The following is a 15892-nucleotide window of genomic DNA, read 5'->3' on the forward strand; positions in this document are numbered from 1 at the left end:
CAGAGTACAATTTGTTCCACATGTATATGGGTATACTTGCGAAATAAAGCTCTGTGTGTGTGAAATTTCATTTCTGTTTCGTATATATTCAAAAATTCAAGTGCTCCAACTCTTTATCTTTAGTTCATGTTACGACACAAAAGTATTAGGATTCGTATTGTATTTTAACATGTGCAAAGAGATGCAGAAATACTTTAACACATATTTAAATACTAAAACTGAACATAAATTGGTAAATACACTATGAAACAGTGTGTTTATTCAGATATCACTTGTTCAAAGAGTTAATGATGGACAAACATGTGTCTAAATCATTACACCAATCTGGTAACGACACCATCATACAATGGCACTTAGATGACAATACATGTGGTGATAATGGGATCTGTGGAATCTTGGTCTTGATAAGTAATGATAAATAGATATTACAAATGATCCAGAATTGAAAATTGACACGAGGTTAAACTTCACATGTACCCGACAGGGACACCTTTTTAAGTGGCTATGAATTAGTTCAAACGTTTAATCAAAGTACTATAGTTCTGCTTTCCAGGAGCCGTGATTCTATCATATAGATGAAAGAACATTCGTTATTTTAGACAAACGAATTTTGCTGCTTTCGAAATTTTTTCGCATCACCAGCTTCAAGATATGTCCAGTCCAACCGATTTGCCAATAAAATATTAATTACAATATAGTATACAATAGAGTTTCGTTTTCATGTAGCGTCAATACAAACACCCTTGAATCAGTACAAGTGCATGTACAATTATCACGTGATCCTTTCATTCACTTCTTTTATATAATTGTTTTTGATTACATGCTTGACAAAGGCATAAGCACTTGTATCACACAGGCATTATACAGGTAGTTGTGGTAGACCGCGTTGATAGCAGCTGTTATGACTCAGGACAGGACCAGCTTCTCCAGCTGCAGCAGGGGCGCCTCCACCAGGATGGCCATCATAAAGGATACTATGAACGACATGCACACGAAGCCAAAGAAGCGGTACACCTGGAATATATGCAACAACTCTTGATTAATTCTGTGTCATTTGAATCAGTGCGTAAGCATTCGAAATGACGACACCAAGCGGTGTGACAACGGGAAAGATATCAATCATTCTACCTTTATCACATCATGTACCCGCGAAGCTTCGGGTTAGAATTGATCTTTAGTAACCCATGCTTGTCGCTGACGTGGTTGATATATGTAGTCGGTTCCCAATTACGCAGATCGATGCTCATGCTGTTGATCACGGGATTGTCCGATCCAGACTCGGTCGTTTACAGACCGTCGCGATATAGCTGGAATATTGCTGAGTGCGGCGTAAAACTAAACTCACTCAATGTCACATCTTGCACATTTGGAATTAATAGCGAGGGTGTTGTTTGGGATAATACTGATGTATGTCTTAGCTGCCAATATAAAATATACACAAAACGTCTGTCTTGAAACTAATTCCACTGAGCCAAAAGGGCAATACGGTTTCCAATACAGTTTACGCCGCTCAGCAATATTCCATCAATGGCACCTGAAATGGGCTTCACTCATTGTACCCATGTTGGAAATGAAATCTGGATCTTTGGCTTTGGACAAGAGAGCGCTTTAACTACGAATCTACCTCACCGCCACACATAACGGAGAAATCGATATGAAAAATCAGGTATGACATTAGGTCTTCTTGAAAAGCATGTCATGCCATCGGAAGCACCCGCCGTGCTATGTGTTTGTTGCCAATTGTCAATTTCAGTAGCAAAAATCATGTCAAATGAAATCATCTACCCCGTCCGGTGAAGATCGGGGTTAGAACTGGTGTTAACTTGTCGTAAAAGGCGACTGGTCTTGGCAGACACACGTCATCGTATCGCATTGACCATGATGTTGATCACTGGATTGTCTTGTCCAGATTTTTCCCAGACCGCCGGTATATAGTTGGAATATTGCCGAAGACGGCGTTAAACAACAAACCGACCAAAACCAAACCATCTATACCAACTACAGAGGGGAAACCTTATATTGTGAAATAGTGACCAATATAAATACTCAAAATTCTCAGATAACGCGACAGTCAAAATACATGCTTATTTTTTACCAAATACTTACAATATATCCTTGCGTGTAATAGATGAGTGACCTCATCGATAATGTTTCAGTAATCATGAGGACAAGATGTACAAGGTAGGCCCCGTATGTGAGTCGAGAAAGAGGCTGCCACCAGTCCCAGGACAACATCCAGTCCACGATACCTGAGAACAAAACAGTGAACTACATTCTGATAAATGGACATGGATGTTGTTACAGGAAGCTGTGTTGGTTAGAACATAACCACGTTGATACATACACTGTGTTGTGCTGTTGGTGTAACTTGGCGTTTCCTATGTACAAGTAGTGCAGGACAAGACACGATACAAACACAACTGACTTTGGAGGGATTATTGCATTTTGAACCACAACACAGATGAGTTAAATGGGGTCGTGTTCAATACCTTTGTACACATGTATTTGTTTCTGTACATGTGTCTGCACGTGTATCTGCATGTGTCTGTACACATGTATTTGTTTCTGTACATGTGTCTGCACGTGTATCTGCATGTGTCTGTACACATGTATTTGTTTCTGTACATGTGTCTGCACGTGTATCTGCATGTGTCTGTACACATGTATTTGTTTCTGTACATGTGTCTGCACGTGTATCTGCATGTGTCTGTACACATGTATTTGTTTCTGTACATGTGTCTGCACGTGTATCTGCATGTGTCTGTACGTGTGTCTCTGTGTGCGCATGCTGAAGTTTATCTGTCCGTGTGTGACTGATCCATGTTTTGTACGGTCAGACCACCAAGATACCGGGGAGCAGTGAATGTCCCTTATTTCTGATCTCTACACAGGGTCTCAAATGTACCATCGCTTAGGATCTTTAGTTAGGACACAACTTGAGATCCAATCCCCGACCTTCCTTTCTCAGGACAACGTTTTAGGGTTCAACTAGCAAACGTGAAACGTGCTCTGCATGATTTAGACAGAACCACCATGAAGATTCGCTAAAGCGTCAAGGAAGGCAGTTGGCAGTCAGGGCTGATGTTTGCTTCTACATATAGCGTTTGTCTTCGACAAGTCAAGTTTCATAACCGACAAATCTACAAGAGTATCTGAGATACATTCTGTCGCAAGCACCTCCTTTTCCCGTGCAGCACATGAAGACCACCCAAGCCAGGACCAGAGCCCACACAGGTCTGAACAGCGTGTCGAAAGCGGTCCTCCCATCGATTCCCCAACCTGGTCCTTTTGTGTCGTCATATGTCAACAGTGTGCATAGTCCGGCAACGGCTACAGCCAGGACCCATCCCAAACCCTGCATGAACTGGAATATATAAAGCCAAACACCACTTTTCTCAAGTCTTCTCTGTGCAACTAGGACTGTAATAAGGATGTTGGTGTGAATCAAGTGTTCCCGAAACAGTAAGCGTATCAGGCTCCGCCGGTTACAGCCGTCACATGCATATTCAAGGTCACTAATTATTGCTAACAAGGTATGCAAACCTGACAGTACAGAATAATAACGTACACCATATTGCTGGAATATGGCTGAGTGTGGCGTTTAAGAACAAACAAACAGTAACACCCAATTGTGTAATGCTCACTGGAGAAATCTTGATCTTTGATTTCTTCGTTTGAATCAGGTAGCCTACCAGCATCCCTATGGCGAATGGTCCGATCCTGCACCAGGGTTTGCTGTACACATGCAGGAACACCCCTGTGATATCCCTGTAATTGAATTCATGTTTATAATATAGACGAGTTTTTATACATCATACAGAGTAGCTGTCTTACAGTCAACTGCCCACTGAAAACAACTACATATGCAAAACAAAACATTCCGAATCATTAAAGTACAATGATACAAGGTGTTGGAGATGTGGACATACACGTAGTGTGACGTGCTTATCAGAACTATTCCGTTTTTTCTTCTCTCTGCCTTTACTTCTTTTTGACCCGTGAAGGTCCCGGGGTAGAATAGGCCTTCAGCAACCCATGCTTGCCATAAAAGGTGACTAGGCTTGTCGTAAGAGGCGACTAACGGGATCGGGTGGTCAGACTAGCTGACTTGGTTGACACATGTCATCGGTTCCCCATTGCGCAGATCGATGTTCATGTTGTTGATCACTGGATTGTCTGGTTCAGACTCGATTATTTACAGACCGTCGCCATATAGCTGGAATATTGCTAAGTGCGACGTAAAACTAAACTCACTCACTCACTCCTTTACTTCTTTTTAATGAAAGAGCTACACAACCATTTACATAATCTGCCTTCCCCTGTCAGATTCAGACATTACAGTGAGCGAATGTTTATGGGTCACAACACCATTTTAGATTTATGATACTAGATGTTGCGAAAAGGTAAGGCTATTTGGCCCTATCGGCAAGTCAATAGGTCACCTAAAACACAGGAACATTATTATTACAAGTATCAGAAACGCATTACGCATTTATGGTTTGAAAAGGTTTGCTGAGGCCGTCCATGTTTTAATTTTGATCAAACATATTTTGAGCAAGAGTCGTAGAACGAGTTGTCTATAAGTCTCCGCTCATCCTAAATGAAAAGCAAAATCAAAGACTGGGAAAATACGAACTGGAAGTTGTTATATGAATAGTAACCAGTGCAGGCGATGCTGATGATGATGCATGCGAGAGCCACGCATATACCAGTAAGCTTCAGGACCTTTCTTGTAAAGGTGTTCTTCACCTGTGAACTGACAAAATAGCAAGGGTTAGCTGGTTGATTCGTTGGTTTGATGTTTAACGCCCCACTCAGCACTATTCAAGCTACACGGCGGTGATCTGTAAAGAATCGAGGGTGGAACAGACAAACCAGTGATGAACAGCACGCCCATCCATCTATGCAATGGGATACGATGACATGTGTCAACCAAGTCAGGCTGACTAACCGATGCCGTTAGTCGCCTCTGACAAGGTGGGTAACTGAAAAACAGTTCTGCCCTGATCTTCACGTGTACAAAGCACCAGAGACAAATCGACATGTTACATCAGTTCATACGTTTTCAACACTAAAGAAAATCAGAGATCAAAATTGTAAGAAAGATAATTAGAAATACTATTGACCACGAGGCAAGACAAAGTGCATCATGTGAGAAATAAAGGGATTATTTGTACCTTAGTGCCAATGGGATCAACACCACGGGTGCCACAAAATAGAACTGCATGTCGTTAGCGAGGTACCAGCTCCAGGCGATACACTGAAACACACAGAACATATGTGATGTTTGTGTTTTGTGAAGCCATGCCGTCAATATGTTGCGTTTTTCCTTTGTTGTATTTTGGTTTCTTTTTTATTTTGTTCGTTTGGGTGTTTGACATGCTCTTTGGGGGTAGTTTTCTTTTTGGTTTTCAGTGTATGTTTTTCTGTTTGTTGTTGTTTTCCTTTTCATGCTGTAGGGGGTATTAAGCCGCACTCAGCATTATTCCGCTACAGCTATATGGCTGCGGTCTGGAAATAATCGAGTCAATGATCAGCAACATGAGCAATTCCTTTCAAAAATTCTTAACAAATCTTTCACCAAAACGCAGCTGTCCACATGCACGATATTGTACGTTTCTCACACACACACACACTCTTCTCTCTCTCTCTCTCTCTCTCTCTCTCTCTCACACACACACACACACACACACACACACACACACTCACTCACACATACGTACATGCATACATACAGGCCCAGACTTAGGCTGATACCATACAGCAGTTTATCATGAATACACCACTCAGACACATTATACTGACTCTGAGCCGACCAGTCCTTGTTGCATCCATTACTGCCGAGCGCCAGCCAGGCATCAGTAAGTACCATATTGTAACGTCTTTTGGTATGATGCGGCCGGGTTTTGAACCCGCGACCTTTCGCTCTCCGGACGGACGCCCCCACCACTACACCATGGAAGCCATTTTAAGGATGAACATTTTGTTATATGAACATACAGTGTCTGTTTCCATGCACATGTGCATACTCACAACACTAACGCATTATCACCCCAGATAACCCAAGCTGCTTGTGAGGTACTAGAAGGTATATGACCTATCCCACCGGATATCAATCGCCTAAGGTGGCACCTCGTGTGTCAGGTGTGCCTCGTTCCAGGGCAGGACTGATGTCCTGAAAACTCTCAAGAGTCAGGCTGTCAAACAAATAGAACGATGACTATATTATTTAACACTTGCTTCGATAGTGCCGTTGTGTGCAAATCATCCTGTTTTATGTCATATTGTTTTAATCTACACATGTCGTTACCATTTGGTCTGCTCTGAGTAGATTGTTTATGTATAGCATGTTTATCCACCAGTTGTTCTCACAGTCCGTCTTATCAGCAGGACTTGTCCAGGTTGGACCATCAACCAAATACGGCACAACGAACGTGTAGACGAATATCACATAGGCGTACACAGGTGTCAGTCTGAAAATGATCAACAGAAACTATTGCTGAAATTCCTTCATAAATCTCATAATCAAGAGGCGGTAGGGCAGCTTAGTGATCGAAGCGTTCGCGCTTCACATCGAAGACACCGGTTCGATTACCCACATGGGTACCATGTGTGAAGCCCGTTTCTGATGTCCACGCCGTGATATTGCTGGAATATTTAAAAGCGAAGTAAAACTACACTCATAAACAAATTATGTGAATGGTTATGTGAATGGATGACCTTATAGTTTCACTATTTTTTCTTGTGTTTTCTTCCGTGGTACTCGGTGTTCTGAAAGATATTCGCAAATCGATTCATTTCCAAGCAATGACAGTATCAGGGAGAAGTACACTTGTCCTGTTCGTTGGTAGCTTAACTCATAACGTGCACAGGCATGCACGTGTAATCCTATTGACCGAAATATGACCGTTCAGAAAAATGATGACAATCACGATCCTTTTGAGATGCAGGGCTGGAATCTGACCGAACCTGTGTTAGACGTACAGTCTCACCCACTGTCACGACAACACCTTGCACACTAAATACGCAGGTAAAAATATTTCCAAGTGCGTCTTTAGTTATTATATCTCATTAAAAGGTAAATAGCTTCCCTAGAAGAAAATTATTTGTTATCCAAAACTGACTCCCACAGTAGACATCGCTTCTGCGAGATCAGGTGATATATATATTGTACATATTGTCACAACCGAATTATCATAATGCCAATATTTTACATAGTCACGTAATAGCCTCACAATGCCTTGACATCATTAAGAAGTCATACCACAATGCTATGATATCATAAAGGTGATGACGTCAAGAAGCCTATTGTCAGTTCTGTGTTCAGATAAATTCATTCTTTTACTGTTAACTGATGGAGAATGATTATGGATTATAAATAAAATCTCTACCTCGTGACCCGACAAGCCTCGGGAAATTGTTGCTTTAATCAGCTCGTCTCGATATATTTGATACCAGCAGACACTTCGGCGAGATTTTATCTATCTCAACATTTAATAATACATCTACAATGTGTATATAAGTGGAATGAAACAGGCGTGACTGACCTCAAGTAGCGGTGGACGTAGTACATGACCATGTGTTTCACCTTCAGACCTCCAGCCTTCTCTGTCTCCTTCAGGAACAAGTACGTCACCAGTAGGCCACTGCGAACATTTTCGCAGATAATCGATTGAATTGTTTTTCTAAAGACAGTTACGTTTACTAAAATATGGTTTGTCAGTTTTACACATATAATTTGTACTGTAATAATTATTTTAAACGATGAATAGATGCACACAAACTTTGACAGTGACTATGGTTGTTCAGTGTAACTGATTATGCATCATAACGTGATGTGGACAATGCTGTTACCTGAGAAAAAAGAACGTATCCACAGATAATGTTCCATTCATAATAACCTGGAAACTGAAACTCTTTGTTATCGGCAAGAGGTCTGCTCCATTTTCTGAAAAACAAATAATCTACGATTTAATAGCACATCATACAAGTTTTCAGTCCACATGCAGTCCTTACTTCCACAGTGGTCCTCACCAGATGCTCAGGGTGTCGTGCCTTAACATAGACATAAGATAGTCATTCCACATAAGCTGATCAAGTTGAATAAACTATACACCATGATATATTCTGTGCACATATGTTGACAGTGTGAATCATATGCACGACGTACCTACGTTAGTAATGAGATTAAGGAAAGTGTGGCCCAAAATGACCCAGCTCATGCTTAGGACCCGGATGCCGTGGAGACAGGAAATAGATGCAGGTGAACGCTTAACGCTGAGGATCTTCTCCCCATTGCTGACGGCAGAGAAACACAACAGGATCCGCTCCAACACTGCCAATATCAAAACAGCAGTTTCAGTGTCACTTTAAATGTTTCATTGCGCCTATATATCTATGGAACTAACAATTCCGCTCCTCAAACACAAAACATTCAGAGAAGCCGAATATTACGTGGTTTGTTTTAGTTGTTTGCTTTTTTGTTTTGTTTTGTTTTTGTTTTTGCTTTTTGTTTTTTTGTTTTGGTTTGGGGTTTTTTTTGTAGTTTTTTGTTTGTCATTTGTTGTTTGGGTTATTTTTTGTTGTTGTTTTTGTTTTGTTTTGTTTTGGTGGGGTTTTTTTATTGTTTTTTATTGTTTCCCGACATAAAATTCGTTTTCTGACAGGTGCAAATCAGTTTTTTTTTATTGTTTCCCAACATAAAATTCGTTTTCTGGCAGGTGCAAATCTCATATCGCACACAATAGACCGATCCAGTCTTTCAATCAAAACTGTCGCATGTGTCAATTTCTACCGATGAGCTGCCCGGGCGAGCTTCATGGATTTGTCAGACCTATTTCGAAGGTCATATGCCTCGGAAGCGATTTGCTTCGAATCGCGCCATTCACGCTCGCTGTTAATTATATATTGCTGCGATTTGTGCTGTACCTTCAACAACACCAACACGGTCAAGACAAAACAAAATAGGCAGATCAAGGAATACGATAGGCCTCACGATAATTTAAATGTCGGCACCATCCTTTACGAAACCAACGGAAGCTCGAAGGTGATAATTTACACGAATTTCAAAACTTTCGCAGTTGTGCAAAATCATTACCAAGAACAAGCACATGCAACATGCAAACAGCACTTTAAGACTTTGCAAGTGCTATATACACGTACAGTTCTTGTAACTACAAAATTGTTTTCGCTTGAGGTTTTCTGTCAGTGCCTGGCATTGTGTTGGTAGGCCGAAAAACTAAAATGAGACAAGTGAAAAAGCCATGGCACAATCTTTACAAATCTGATACCTATCTGATTTCGTTTAGTGTCGATCAAAATAGCAAAACGTGTTACATTAAAGATGGTGGATATTTGCTCTTTATTTACTCGGAAATTTTTCTCATATTTTCGGACGTTTTCAATAGGCCTTGTTGTGCAGTGCAGTGTCCGTTAATAGTGCAACATATTCGAGTAATACTTTTTCATTCAAATGGACAGTGTCAGTAGATGCCTATCACGCAATATCAAATGTATTAAAATTATTCCGAACGAGTGTCTATAAAGCCATGCCTTGTTTTGAATTGCTATCAAGATTTCTATAACCTTGAGTTAAATTACCGTACTCTATGTGGATCGAGACTAAACTTATTCGAGAATAGAGATTTCTGGAATATTAGACTGAATGATATAAAACTGTATTTCTTAAATAAGGATTTTTGCTACAACATGTTTTTTACATGTGTGGAAGGCATATTGGTACATTATACGAGTAATGCAGTACATGTAATTAAAATTATGTTGAGTAATTCACTAGAAATTATGGCAAGGCGTGTTTTAAGAATCAGTAAACGTAGCAAGGTACTAAAATAAATAATAGTCTAATATATCATAAATAATTAATATATAATGATATAATAATATTATTATTATACAAACTTGACTGACATATTAGATTCATGTGGTTTTAAAGCAGGACTAGGCATTCAAACATATACATATTAAGGCAGAGCAATCACTTGATACTTATAGCTTCGCGGATCCTGCTTTAAGATGCCTTTTTTTCAATAATAATAATAATATATTTACTAATAAGATTATTCTGAAAGTAATTACCGGTATCATGACTCATAATAGTTATTTCATTGTCCAGAGAATTTGAAGAAACAAACGGCACGTTTTGGTCATACCCTGGTTAGGAATTCTTCCGTCTTGGGACAGAATAATTTACAAAATTCTCAGCTGACTGTTCATGTAACTGGAATGAATATTGAAACATATTTAAACCAGATTTGATGTAATACTTCTTAGAAATTATCAGCTATTGAGGAGGTTGCCAATATTTGATGACTGAGCCAAAGTGATGTTTATTAAGTTGCTGCTTTTGGACAAATTGTTGAAGGCTTGTTGACTGTCAGTTGGAAAATTCACATTAAATGCACACTGGTATGCAGGAGGTAAAACATTAGGACATTTTCATGTGTGTTTTAAACGTTTGTTACGACTTTTACCACATTTTGAAACAACTTGACACTAATGAGTATATCAGAAAAGGAAATAGTACAGAATTAGTGTTATGTCCTCCAGGAATATGGTCTAATAAAACTAAGATTACCATTGTTAAAGATGCAATGATGACCATTTGTAATATTATTGACCCAATGCTTTGAACTTATGATATATTGTTTGCACCTTATGTAAATCACTAATTAGCACTTAAATATCTCTGAAGAAAAAGAGTATATTGTATTGGGGTTAGTGTTAGTTGGAGGGTGGGGGTGGGTGGAGGTGGGGGCGGGGTGTCATAACTGTTCAATAACACCCGGAAATGACCAACATTTGATGTTTATCTCTAAACTGAAGGCAATGCATCATGTCCAGTTAAAGGTACATTCGCAAACACCTGGTGTCATCTGATTGACATTCACCCGGTTTTTACAGCTATTTTACTTTTCTGAAGTATGAATCTGTTTCGATGGACGAAACCGGTTAATGTCTGGCTTTGACAGGTAATACCTTGTTAAACGTGAGACCTATTTGCTTCCTCCTTCTTGTATAACTTACAGTTTACATTATATGCATTAGAACCATGTACTTCAACTGCTAGTATCACAGCTACTTCTGCATCTGAATATATGAAACTCGAGCTTCGTTTAAAATTGTCCGGTTATCAACAAGACCATTACATAACGTACACTTTGGCTTATATTTCTGGTCACGCTCTTTGTTCACTGTCAGGGGTTGCTGTCCACCATTAGGATACACCAATTGTCCACCATTTGTTTCCTGAACTTCTGGGCCTGCAGGGTTATCTATTCCACCGTTCACGATATTGAGCCGTGGATTCTCAATCAAACCATTTGTATCTATTTTCCCATTTGTAAATGTCGTTTCCCCAGAATGGTCCAAGGTTGTAAAGATTTCCGTCAGTTTAACTTCGTCCTTACGAGGACTCAAGGGAACCTTTCGACGTCGATCTTTGGTAGCCCGGATGTACAGATCCAGGCCGGAACCCAGAAGGACCATGCATCCCAAGATGGCCGTCAAGACGCTGAAATCGTCCCAGACAGAGATGAGGGAACATGCGTATTGATGATACATATGAATGCCAATCAAACAGATCACGCCAGAATAGGTCTCAACAGAGACGTGTCAAAATGTTGAACATGCTTATGTTTGCAACGAACCGAGACGCCTTTTTGTTTCATGTGCCGCAATTCGCAGTTCCAATCCCGGTTAGTTCCGGTAGAACTATTACTCCGCCCATGACTTTCACCAAAACTGGCGTCACATCCGGCTTTTTTACATAGCTAGAATATTGTTGAGGAGGCGTTAAAACTACTCAGTCAGTCAGTCACTCCTATCAACCACAAGGTCAGCTAGTAAGCATGATATCTCTAATGACTCTGCAGGACCACGGCCTACGGCCTTTTACTTTTTACTGTCTGTCATGTCATCGGTCATCGGATCTTTTATTTACAGAACGCCGCCATATAGCCGGAATAGTTTCAGTGGGGCGTAAAAATGTAGGGCCAATGGACGCTCAAAAGGAGAGCAAATCAATTCGTTTGCCTTAGAATGTGGCACAGATATTACTAAGTGTTCTTGTTGCGAGTATCTGAAATCTCACCCACGCCTGTCTGCCACAGTGGCTGTAGTAACTCTATAACTAACAACATCCGAAACCTGCTGACGTATATACACTATAATGTCAATACTCACATGGCTCCAACCGCACCACTGTCGTTACTGACGGGGCCGTTTTTTATCTCGGAATGACACACCACTCTTGCGACTGTCAAGTTGACTTGCGATAGACCTATCACATCAGTGTGAAAACAGTGCATACATGTACCTAGATTGTAGATAACACATGGTGCAGTATGTAAGTTTATTTACTTGTCACATCGGTTTGTGCTTTTCGCACGTTAACTGCCAGGCAGGAGAGATACACGCCGATGAACCCAGCCGAGGCTCATAATCTTGCCGATCCAGGCATTCGAACATGAATGATTACCAGCGCTAGGAACCAGGGCCCCGTTTAACCTCCTCCTATATTGTAACATAGACTTACGACAGTCGTAGCGCTACGGTAGCTTTGTGAGACGAGACCCTGATTCTTATTTTTCACCTACTTTCTTCAAATATACTTTTTCGTCTGACTCTTTAGCCTGTACAAGTGACACACTCACGGCTCTGGAGCCCAGACTGGACCATTCTGCTGCCGCAACTTCTAGGAAGACACAAGTGCCAGTTGAAGGTCATTTTTTGTGAACCAAACCACTCAATAATCTGTGAATTAAATATCAGCTTGAGAGTGTAGTTGTAGCTTGTTATTCAGAGTGGAGTAAACTGAAGAAAGGACACCTCCCTCCCAATCCAAAAAGCCGTACACCCTTTGAATACAAACATTACACATGTGCACACACACACGCACGCACGCTCACACACACACTACTCACAAATTATGCAAAAACACACTCACAGTCAGGGCACAACCTCACCTCACAACCTACGCATTAATCCTTCACAACCACCGCGACATATATCAGGATCACGTTCACATACCAGCACAACCTCCGCATCACAGTCACGCAAACATCCTTCATAATCACATCCTTTACGACCAACCCGCCATCCTTCACAATTGATTATATGTATCTGACATTGAGCGTGCGCGTGCAATACGAGAGTTAAGTTATACTGCCAAAGCTAGGCATCCATGGCAAGGTGTTGGGGTCATTGTCCGAATAGTTCATTGCAAAATATATAAATTTAATATTGGCAAATGAATACAAATCAGGCTTTCACACCTGCAGTGGGAACTGACTGGACTAAGCACCAAACAGCTATCTGTTTCACTTTTCAGGCCACTCCAAGCGGAGGAGGTGTCATGTGTTGTCTAACATGATTCTTTGAAGTAGGTGTCAATAACCTGAATTTCTTGTTTTGTCCAAGCAACACCACCAACAGATTAAGAAAGAAGGACGGGTTTGATTGGCTGCATGGGTACAGAAGCAGTAGTAGTAGTAGTAGTAGTAGTAGTAGTAGTAGTAGTAGTAGCAGAAACAGAAGCAGCAGTATAAGCGAAGAGCTGTACCTACATCTTTTTGTCCAACTCCACCTCCGCCTCCTATCATAGCCAGCATCTGTGGGGGAGGGCTAATGCTGACAACACAGGTGTCCCCCTTTATTTCTCTCCCTGTGGCTGGGTCCACCTTACTGGCTCCGTCAAGACATTCGTCAAAGTTGCCGAAAAAAGTCATGGCCCCTTCCATGATGGCGGTGCCAGGCTTTCCTGATGCATCGAACACTGCAAAAGGGAAAGACAAACAATGTTTGTGATTGTCCAATTGTCCAATTATGAAACCTTTGACGGTTACCTCTCGCTGTCTCGTCATACATATGTCTTGTCCTTACGAATGTTGTATATACAACGCCCATGTCTCTTACATCAAGGTATCATGAATCCAAACGTTCCGTAAATTGTCATGAGAACCATGTCAGGTCCAGATTAAAAAAGAACCGTGTGTTCTTACAGTTCTAGTAGTATACAAGACCAGTGCAGCTTAGACATTGTACTCACTGTTAAGTGCCCACATCTTCATCTGTAAGAGATCGGTTAGATACGTGTCCATATCTTCGGAACATGTCCGTTCCTCTGTTGTCAATCCGCTTGTATTTGACAAGTACAGGACCTTCAAGATGGACGGAAGTACATCAGTGAGGTTCTTAAAGATACGTGTGATTGATTCCAGGTCGGGCGTTCCTCCCTCCATGAGAAGGGGCAGCAGGGAGTTCCTCATTTGTTCTGGGAGTTTGTTCTGCATGGACAAGACTGAAAGCGGGAGCTTTTGAGTTGACGGGGATGTTGTATTGCTGATGGAGTTCATGAACACGTTTAAGAACGTGTTATACAGCCCGAATATAATAGATCTTAGTGGCTGAGTGGTGGTATTGCTGGGTATCTGCGTGGTAGTAACCGGTGACGTTGTCGTTGCAGGTTGGAAGGATGATGTGTTCTCAGCAGAATTGGACAGACTTGTCACAGATTGTGGTGATGTTTCGGTGGTTGTGTGAGTGGTCTCACTACCACTCATTGACGTACTGTTGGGAAGTGAAGATCTGTGATCCGTTGTTGAGGAGGAACCAGCAGACGAACGATGTATTGAAAGGAAAAAGAAGAGAAGAAACAGCCTGCTGAACTCCATGGTGCGGACCTTTTGTTCAAGAAACAGCACCTGGCTTGTTTTAACAATAATCTAGTTAAGCAATGTCTCTGTTTTATCTTTTTTCCGGTTTAGTGATTACGTTTCCTTACAATCAGTTGGAAGGACAGTTCCCGTAACAACAAAGATCAGTGACAGTACAGTCTCCAGTGTATCGTCACCCGACCACCTACAGTTCTGTCTGTGGTTTGTCAGGTCCCGTACTGATATCTGCAACACTAGGAGACGTTCTTTTATCGGTATATGTTAAATTTAACATTTACTCATATGTCTGAGGTTGTGCCTCATGTAACATTCCCCTAAATCCAAGTACACGACCCTACAGAGAGTCAAAATGCCAAGGTTGCTTGTGTTTTTTTTTATTTTCTTTGATAACACAAATAGCGTTCTGATTGAAATAATATTTACAGGGTGTTTTGAAAAAGTGTATGTCTTTCTCAAAGTTGATAGCTTTATTTTAGCATCTTTTTATGTACCTCATACTTTGGCGGGGGACACTAGAAATGGGCTTCACATATTGTATCCATGCTGGAACCCGAACTCGGGTCTTCGTCGTGACGAGCGAATGCTCTAACCACTAGGCTAACCCATCGCCACTGTAAAACAGGGAAGAGATGTTAGGGTCGACGTTATTCCATGTTTGTTTCCCAAGAGTTTGTGCTGGAACCAATGTTCATCAAGAAAGGTGGGCATTTGTTCCATTATTGACATCTCTCAACCTCTAAGAGGTTTTGCTCAGCCTCTTGGGACAAACCGAGAGACATGTTTTTCTTGGACTGTTATAATCAGAATCTGGCTGGATGAAATCCCAGCGCTGGCGTTCGTCTTATTCACACATGACTTTACACATTATTATCTATGTCATTTCAATGACGTGGTTTGCTTTCAATATATTTCTAAAATGGCAGTGCCTGTATCACTGTCGCATTTAAACTGTCACAATAGACACGTGTACAACATTGCCAAATCCGTTCCATCAGTGATAGAATGACATTTGCCATTTTGACGTGTACAATATGTACTCATGTTGTTAGGTGGCCAACTGATTTGCCTTTGCATGCGTTTGTGTGACGAGTACTACCAGCTGGGCAGGATACGCTAACCTTTTTTCTAGTATCGTCAGTATTTGAAAGTGAACCATGAAATGCCTTAAATTCATTTTAATCGTTAATGTTATTTTTTTT

At 40.9% G+C, this 15892-nt stretch overlaps 1 protein-coding gene across 1 annotated transcript; it reads right to left on the reverse strand.

The window, feature by feature from the left end:
* Window positions 1–225: 225 nt before the first annotated feature.
* LOC137298314 (O-acyltransferase like protein-like) lies at window positions 226–14913 on the reverse strand. The gene is made up of 15 exons (XM_067830518.1): window positions 14066–14913; window positions 13584–13792; window positions 12672–12771; window positions 12202–12298; window positions 11175–11530; window positions 8171–8335; window positions 7855–7948; window positions 7548–7646; window positions 6311–6473; window positions 5178–5260; window positions 4637–4756; window positions 3645–3768; window positions 3178–3364; window positions 2107–2249; window positions 226–1014 (listed from the first exon to the last, which is right to left on the reverse strand). Exons 1-15 carry the CDS (start codon window positions 14688–14690, stop codon window positions 907–909), a joined length of 2673 nt encoding a protein of 890 aa, XP_067686619.1. The 5' UTR covers window positions 14691–14913; the 3' UTR covers window positions 226–906.
* Between the last annotated feature and the right edge of the window lie 979 nt (window positions 14914–15892).

Source organism: Haliotis asinina, chromosome 10 (genome assembly GCF_037392515.1).
Source record: "Haliotis asinina isolate JCU_RB_2024 chromosome 10, JCU_Hal_asi_v2, whole genome shotgun sequence".
Taxonomy (NCBI): Eukaryota; Metazoa; Mollusca; class Gastropoda; order Lepetellida; family Haliotidae; genus Haliotis; species Haliotis asinina.